This window comes from Martes martes (genome assembly GCF_963455335.1).
Source record: "Martes martes genome assembly, chromosome: 16".
NCBI lineage: Eukaryota > Metazoa > Chordata > Mammalia > Carnivora > Mustelidae > Martes > Martes martes.
This window is the reverse complement of record NC_137904.1, coordinates 16,835,972-16,844,797: the sequence shown is the minus strand read 5'-3', so window position 1 is coordinate 16,844,797 and position 8,826 is coordinate 16,835,972. Positions and strand designations below refer to the sequence as shown.

At 55.4% G+C, this 8,826-nt stretch overlaps 1 protein-coding gene across 1 annotated transcript; it reads right to left on the bottom strand.

Annotated features, from left to right (window-relative positions):
* Positions 1-2,871: 2,871 nt before the first annotated feature.
* On the bottom strand, positions 2,872-8,826 carry RCVRN (recoverin; the record flags this gene model as incomplete). Its single annotated transcript, XM_080826609.1, has 3 exons — positions 2,872-2,987; positions 5,585-5,696; positions 8,446-8,826. 3 exons carry the CDS (start codon positions 8,824-8,826, stop codon positions 2,872-2,874), a joined length of 609 nt encoding a protein of 202 aa, XP_080682735.1.

The window sequence follows — 8,826 nt, the reverse complement described above, 5'->3', positions numbered from 1 at the left end:
TCCAATTTATCTGTTGGTTTTCTGTTGCCTGTGTTGCGGGGCCGTAGCCACCTGACTAATTTTCATATGTAACCAGGGTTGAAGACATCAGAGAAGGTTTCTAGGTGAAAACCCCCCTACCCCCCGCCAAAAAAACTCACAACGCTCTGAAGTCCAAATAATCAGGTCTTTCCACCTGTGACATATACAGCTCAGAAATTCTTCCCTAAGAACAGACTTAACTGATTCTCACAATTCTGAGTGATAATCGATGTAGGTGTGTTTGGTCCAGTTTTGTTTTGTTTTGTTTCTTGAAGGGTGGGCATCCCAACTGAGCCCTCCCTGGGCTCATCTGATAAATCTGTGTGGCCTCCAAGGGACAGAAATGGAGGTGGAGTGGGCAGTATGGTGTCTGTGTTCCCATCTGGCTCCATGGACAGGGTCTGAGCCCTGGTGAGCAAAGGGAAGCCACAGATGACATCTAAAAGAGCCATTGCCGGGAGACAATGACAAAAGCTCTTTCTGTGACACATGGGGCTCCCCATAGTCCAAACCATAAATTGTAATCCAGAAGGTTCACCAGCAGCCCAGCACATAGCTCAGGCACTTCAGAAATACTGTAGCCTCAGTTGTGGTGAGAATGTGTTGTCTGGTATAACAATGGCACCTGGCGTTGACGGACCTACAGGTGACTCTGTCGGGGACACCACCTAGGATTGCTAAGATATACCAAGGGGTCATGGCACAAGAGGCTGGAGCCTGGGAGAACAGTTTGGGCTACTGCTCTTGAACAGACCCATTTCCACCCTGGAGCTTACACGTACATGAGGAAGCAGAAGTTCAGACGTGAAGTGATTTCCCCAAGGTCCCTAGAATGGACCTCTATTTTTACAATCTATTCCTTTTATACTAATAGTATCCAAACTTTCCTCTTGGGAACCTCACATCTCCCGACTCCCAGTTCATGATGTTTGAGCTGTCTCAACTCCACCCTCAGCCCCAAGGCTGGCCACAAAAATCTGCTTAGCCAATGCCAGCAGGACCTCCCCCTGGCATCAGATAATGGGATGGGCATGTCACCAATGAGAGCCACTGAGAGATGGTCTCTCACCAATGAGAGAGCCAATGAGAGCCAATGAGCCAATGAGAGCCCAACTCTGGCTGGGACTCTCAACAGAAAGCCATTTCTTTTTTTCTTTTCTTTTTTTTTTTTTAACTGACGCTGGAACCATAAAGAAGTAAGCCTGCATCTGCTGGTGGCCATCTTGCCAGAACCATGAGAGCCTGCCTGACAATGGATCCACCATGGCAGAGAGCAGGACCAGGAGATGGAGAGGAACCCTGAGATGTTGTTGGAGCCCCTCGATTAAGCGAGACCTAAAGCTGGTGCTACTCCTGGGATTTCTGTTCCATGAGTCGATAAATTCCAAGCAGTCTGTGTTGGGTCTTCTGTCCCTTGGATCCGGAAGAGTCCTGATGACATAGCTCAACACCACCTCCACATCCTTCTCCTCTCTTCAGTCTAGTTGGGCTTTGCACTGCTTCTGGATTCTCCGAGAATTTTCCCACAGAGTACCCTAGAGCTGTACAGGACCAGCCCGAGTGGCCCTGCCACCCCAAACTAACAGAAGACATGCTAGTTACGTCAGCACTGCTGAGCTCTCCATTGGCCCTAGAAGATCCAATGGCCCCTTTATGTCTCTCGTTGAACCATAGACCCACAAGGTTACTATGCAGTGTCTCTGCTTTTAAACTCAAACCAGCAAGGAGGAGGAAGGGGGATCACCCACAACACTCACAAGTAGAGACTCCCCTGCCTCGGGGAGGGGGTGCGGCTGCATACAGTTCAGTCAAGTGCCTGGGACCTCTGTATATTTTTCTGACCTCATTTTGGAACTTAAGGCTGGAGAATAGATAGGCCTTCACAACAATGAGAACAAGGATATTGAGAGCCCCCTGGGGGAGTTCCAAGGTGATGTAGGCCTGTGGGCATCCCTGGCGTGCCTTTGCTTATTAGCTGGCTCACCCTGGGGAAACTACTTGCTGTCCCTGGGTCTCCTTTTCCTCACCTCTAAAATGAGCACCCCTACCTCTCCCACCATATCAAACCTGAACTTGCCATTACCGCCTGAAACCAGGGACCCTCCCTGACCTTCCCATCTTGGTAGATGGCATTTCTATTCACCCAGCACCTGGACCACACACACCTGTGCCATCCCGCCCCCCCCTCCTCCCCCTGCAGCCTTTCAGGAAGATGCTACCTTCTAAGTATCTCCAGAGCCATCCCACTCTCTCTAGTCTTCCCCCCACCCCCACTGAGGACCCCTGGGATGACTATAAAAGCTAGTCTCCAGGTTCCCTGCCCCCAGCCTTTCCCCTCTGACTTATTTCCACCACAAACAGAAGTCCCTCCTACTTCAAACCCCACATCTCCAGGGTCACCACACCGCCTGGAGTGGCTTCTTCTAGGTCCACAGTCCCCCCAACCCCCACTCCATGCATCCTCCAGTCTCCACCTCGGTCCCACCACCCTGGCCTATGACTGCAGGGGCAATTTGTCCTCGTCTTTGAGGCTGAGCCGACAGAAAACATCTCCTTTTCCAGTTCAAGAACGACCGGTCAGCTGGGTGCCCAGCTCCTCTCGCATTTATTGGAAACTGCTTACCCAGCAACCCACAAAGGAGCTTACACGGGGGTGATATTGAGGACTCCTGTGACCTAATCCTGGGATTATCATGGAGGCCTGGGCCGTGGGCAGGGGAGAGGAGGTGGTGGGATAAAATGGGAGGGACGCTATGGCCTAGGAAGCCCCCTTGGCCCCTGGGGCGTGCTCGCATGCTCATAGGGTTTCTGTGCCGGGAGAGGAGTGGGGGCCGGGCTGAGCAGTGGACATCAGGTTTTCTTCTCCTTCAATTTTTCCTTCACTTTTTGAGGCTCAAATTGAATCAGTCGCAGAATTTCCTTATTGGCCATGGTCCCCTCGATGAACTCTTCCTCTGTAAGTTTATCTGTGCGTGGGGGGGGAGAAAGGTCGCAGTCAGGATCAGCTGTTTCAAGCTGTGGCGAGGCTGACGGTGGCCAGGGTGCCCAGTGCAGAGGTATCGGTTATGAAAACACTGAGTCTCCGTGTCCTCCCAGGGTACTGACCCCCACCCACATACCCAGCTCCTCTCCAGGACCCCTGGACCTCCCCACCAACCAATAGCGAGAGGGTTAATGACGAGCTCTGTGACGGCCTCTTCTGATTGGTCGGTGCCTTTGCCCCCCCCCCCAGGTTCTTAAATATTTTGACTATTACCCTAGTGTTGAAGCTTGGAGTTTTGGGGGAAACTTCTGGGGGACGGAACAGAGCCAACATTCTCTGTGGAGGAGGGGAAACAACATCCATCCGGGGAGTAGGGACTGAAAAATGAGGGGTCCGGCGTGGTCCAGGGAGAGCCTGGCTTGTGGAGAGCCGTCTCTCTACCTCCTTCCCAGCACAGGGCTGACAGCTTCACTGTGCCAGAGCCACTGTGCTGGGGGCTGAGGCCACCGCAGGGGGGAAGTGAAGGAAGGAGTGAGATAAAGCCCCTGCCCCTGGGGAGACTCTTGGTCTGATGGGGACGACAGCTGCACTTCCAAATAACTCTGGGAAGAGACAGGTGCTCCTTTCTGCTTACGGCGATGCTCAGAGTGCCTGCACATAGTAGAAGCTTAACAAAGCTTAGCTGAACCCAACCGGATTTCCACTTGGACATCCTTAATCCCTCCGGGGTCCAGCACTGGTCGGGGCAGTGAAATTTGGGTTTTAAAGCCCCAGCTTCCCTATCAACCTCACACAGAGCTTGAAACTCCCACAGTCAGAGCCCAGTTGGGGAGTGAGGCATCGTCTCCTGAGGCGACCTCTGAAGACAGCAGCCCCTACACACCGCCGGTCTCCTGGTCTCCCGGTCTCCCTTGACTCTGACTTTTACCTGGGTCAGTTTTCAGGTCAGCAAGTAGAACAGGGGACCTGACACCTGCCAGACCTGGGTTAAAGAGCCAGTGTGGGGGGCAGGGGTGCTACAGTTTGCAAGGGAGGAGGAGGGGAAGGTCCTCAAGGTGTTGGGGGTGGGTAACATCGGGGCAGGTACTACTACACCTACCCAGCGAAAATTAAGGAGGTGCTCACTTTCAGGGTGGTGTGAGCCCAGGAGTAGCAGCTGAGAATGAGTGCCACCTTAAATATTTTTCCCAGACCTCCCCTGCCTCCCCCAGGTTCGGCCCCAGTGACAGTGAGCTCCTTGCTTCTCAGCCTTCTTCCTGGACTGCAGGTTAGCGGAACCCAGGCCACCTGTACCTGCCCTTAGCTAACGTCCTGCTCAGGCCCGCCCCCAAGCTCACAAAAGGAGCCAATATGTAGGTCCTGGAGTGAGACACTTCAGATGTTCAAAATCTTCCGCCAACTTCTTTGTTAGAGAACCAGGGGATGAAGCCCCGGTGGGCTTCATATCCCCCGTGTGGCAACAACCAGCAGGAAGCCACCAGACCACATGTCCACTGTCCACGACCGGCCAGTCCCTCCTCATCAGAGTGCTCCTGTCCGCTCCTCTCCCTTCACCCTCTGGGGACCCTGATGGCCATGTGAGCTTACAGCCCCCTCCACCCCCACCCTCCTCTACAGTATCCTCCCTGCCTTGGCCATGACCATCGGCCCCGGCAGACCAGCTGCTTTGTTCTGGAATCCATTGTTAATTTCAGGGAGAGACCAGCTCCCCACGGGCTGCTCCCAGTCCAAGATGGACCAAGGCAGCTGACCGAGACAGGCTGGCCCCTGCAAGAAGGGGGCTCAAGGATGCCCCCAGGGCTTTGCCAAAGCTTTCCCTCAAGGGTACTCTGGCCTCAACTCTTCCTCTCTGTGCCCAGGGTCCCACCTGCTCTGCAGTCTGGGCATTCCCAGCCTCCTCCAGCTCCCTCCCCGCTCCCTCCCCACCCCCAGGCCCTTCTCCAATGAACCTCCCTGCTTCTCAGGGGGACCCAGACTAACTCGCTGGAATGAAAGCGGGTAAACTGAGATCCCACTTCCTTGGTACTTGATGCTAATCCAGACGCAGACCGGGCTGAAGTTTGCCCTGTCCCAGCTACACAGAAAGCACTCTGGAAACCAAGGAAAGTGCACCCCAGCGTCTAGGACAGATGAGCAATCCGTTTAAACAGAAAGTGGTTTGCTGTGCCTCTGGCCCCACCAGCACGCATGCACGCAAGGCTACGGAGCTGCGGTCCCGACTTTTGACCAGTGCCTTCCCTGGACGCTGACTCTGTTCTAAGTTGCCTTTCCCTCCCCAGTGCTCCAGAATTCAGGGCCTTTCCTCTGCCCCAGAGAGCTCAGGCGGTGATGGACTTGGAAGAGCAAAGGCGATATGGCATCGGTCCCCATCAGCAGCAGAGCTGGCCTGGCTGCTTACTGACCCCTACCACCCCACCCCCCAGGCACCCCAGGACCTCAGGCAGCCCCTCAGTGCACGCTGGGATGAAGTGTCCCTGGTCCTGCCTGGGCACTGGTCCTCGGAGGACCAGTCTCGTTGGGGTCTCCGGGAGAGAGCCTGTGACTGTAAAACCAAAGGCTGTGAAAGGGGAAAGAATTCACCATCGTCTTTCTTTCCGAAGAACCCCCAGATCTTGTCGGCTCGCTTCTCTGGCGTGTTTTCATCTTCCGGGAGGTGCTTTACATCCTCAGGATTGATCATTTTGAAAATAGCCTGCACCAAAGAAAGAGGAGATTATCAGAAGGAGCAGCAGGGACCGGGCATCCCCCCACCTGCCCCCTCAGTGGCAGAGGCTAAAATGCAGATGCCCAGGCCCCGGGCTGCCCCTAGGGGGAGGGGAGTGGGGTCAGGGCACCTGTCTTGTTGAGATCCCCAGAAGGGACAGGGAAAGGGGTGGAGGGGTGAAGGCGGCTGCTATCGGGCGTTTTGTCCCTTTCAGAACCTTTTGAATTTCCTGCCCATGTAGACACATTACTTCCCTTTTATTAAAAAAATGAGAGTAAGAAACAGAAAGCTTTCTGACAGTGATCCCACAGCAGCCCCCAAGGCGGTAGCTGGGGAACCACTACCGCGAACCCTACCGCCCGGAAGTGTTAGACTGTCAGCCGGCCTCTTCGGGGTCCGGGTCGTGCCTCGGTTGTCCCGCCGGGTCCCCCTGCGGTAATAACAGCTAAACTTTGTTGAACACCTAACCCACGCCACCCTTCTAAGCCTTTTTACGTGTCACCCCCGCAGCAGCCTTACGAGGTGGATGTTATCGGTCCCGTTTTACAGATGAAGAAACCGAGGCACACTGGCCGACTGGACGTCTCCCCGGCTAGAAGCGGAGGAGCAGAGATTCTAACCCAGGCAGGTTGGTTCTAGAACCTTCATTCTCGGACTACACCGTTGGAGGGCATCCTAGGGGCTGGGGAAGGGAGAGGGACAAGGTGGGGTCTCCGTGTGCCCTCCCTGCTCCAGGTTATGAGGATCCCACCAGCTCAGTAACTCCAGGCGTGGCCAGGCCGGAGTGGGCACTCAGACGGTGGTCCCGAGCCTGTGCCAGCCTGCATGCTCAGCGTGGGGGCGAGCTCGGGGTGCAGACAGGCGTGCTGGGTGGGAGTTGGGGGCAGCTTGTGGATACTCATGCAGGGGCAGGAATGCCTGTGAAACTAGCACCCCCCCCCCAACATGCTATAGCAAGAGGAGCAAAGCCGGCAGCTCCAGGCCGCAGGCTGGGCTGGCAGCGCTCAGAGCCCGGGGGTGCCCAGCAACGAAGTGTAGGGGGGTGACTCCCCTAATGTCTCTCTCGGTCCTGAGCCAGGGGAACCTTGTGCAGGCCTGAGGGCTAAACCCTGGGAGGGCCTGCCTGCCCCGTCTGCCTTCTGACTCCAAGGACAGACGGTCAGGGTCTGGGAGAAGGAGCCGTTGGTCCCCACCCCGGGCCCCAGAGGTTTTTCCAAGACCAGGTAGCTAGTTGGTAGCAGGGCTGGGATTAGAACCCATATCTTCGGACTCCCAGGGCCGTGAGCCTGTGATCTAGTGAATTACAGAACCTGGGCATCACCTTGCGCTGCCTCAGCCCTGGGTTCTATGGGACCTGCCCCTCCCTGCCGCTCCCCTTCCTCTTCCTTTTCCTCAGGGAGCACCAGTTCTAGGCCGCTGCTGGGTCTGGCATCCTGCAGGTGGCTCTGAGGGCCTGCTCCCTGTCCCCGGCCACCTGCCAGTCCGGGGGTGGGGTGTGCCCAGATGCAGGTGACGTTCCCGCCCTTTACGGGAGGCCCTAGCCGAGTCTGTTGCCCACAGGCTCCCTGCCTGGCCACTTGGTCCGTGGTCTCTCCTCGTCAGGGGGAGAACCGTGCAAACGCAAGCAGGTGTACAAATGCACCAAAAGATGAGATAAAACGCAAACGACGTTCTCCCCTCTTACCGGGAAGAGAATTGGGGGAATGAAGCAAGGACTTGGGTGGGGGGTGCTCAGAGATGCCAGGAAAAAAGACCAAGTGAAGGGAAACACAAATGACCTCAGAAAAAAAAAAAAAAAAAACAGAAACGTCCCAATTGTCCAAAATACAGAGCTGGTTAAGTAACATTATGGCCTTTCCATGAGACGGAATGCTAAGCCGCTGTTCAAGATGGTTTTGAAGAAGAAGATACCTTCCTAGCGAAAACATAAAACAGCAACTGAAGAAAGGTCAGATACGTCACAGTTCCAAAATTATTTTTAAATTTATATACAGATAAAGGGCCGGGAAGACAAACAGTAACAGGTTTGACAGGAGCTCCCTCCAGGTGATGGGATTAAGGGCGATGCCAGTTGTCTGCTTCATACACTGCCACGTCTCACAAATTACTTACCTCTTAAGTAAAACTTTTCCTAAGACCCCTAAAGTCTTCACAACAAATGATCTGACTCGGGGCCTGTCTGGACGGGGAGGAGGGTGTGTGTTGAAAGCGTGGGCCAGCAAGGAGCCTGGGGCTCCGTCCAGAACCCGGAGCTGGCGGGTGAGGAAGCCAAGCCCGGGGGGTGAAGTTGCCTGCCCCAGGCAATGCAGACCTTGAGGACTGGGAACCCACATTTCATGGCCCCCAAAGTTAGCCTCTTTCTACTCCGTGTTGGAAACATGTACTTAAAACTAATTGTGGAAGAATATGTATTGGTGCCAATGGAGGTTTGGGAGGACAGTTCAATGAAGATAGGAAGGAAGGAGGGAGGGAGGGAGGGGAGGAGGGAAGGAAGGGAAGGGAGGAAACACTGTGTAATTAACAGGAAATACCCCGATTCTTCTTTAGGAGGACGGTCAAGCTGTGGGGAAGTGACCAGCCTCCATTCCAGTCAGTGTCCTGGAGACCCCACGCACCTGGAGCCCGTAAGCCCCAGCGCCGCATCCCCCAGCTCTGCCTGGCCAGCCCCGCCCCCACTGTGTCCAGGACCCCAGACCCCGGCTGAGCCCAGGCCCGCCCTGCGGAGGCGGAGACTGACCATGACGATCTCCAGCACTTCACTCTTGCTGATGGCCCCGTTGCCGTCCACGTCGTAGAGGGAGAAGGCCCACTCCAGCTTCTGGTTGGTCTTGCCCACCGAGGTCATGTGCAGGGCGATGACGTACTCCTTGAAGTCCAGGGTGCCGTCGCTGTTGGCGTCGAAGCTCCGGAACACATGGTGGGCGTAGGCCTTGGGGTCGGCCTCGGGGAAGAACTTGGCGTAGATCTTCTGGAACTCCTGCCGCGTGATGCGGCCGCTGGGGCACTCCTTCAGGAAGGACTGGTACCAGGAGCTCAGCTCTTCCTCTGTGAACTTGGTGTTCAGCTGCAGCTCCTCCAGGATCTCCTTGGACAGGGCCCCACTCTTGCTGTTCCCCAT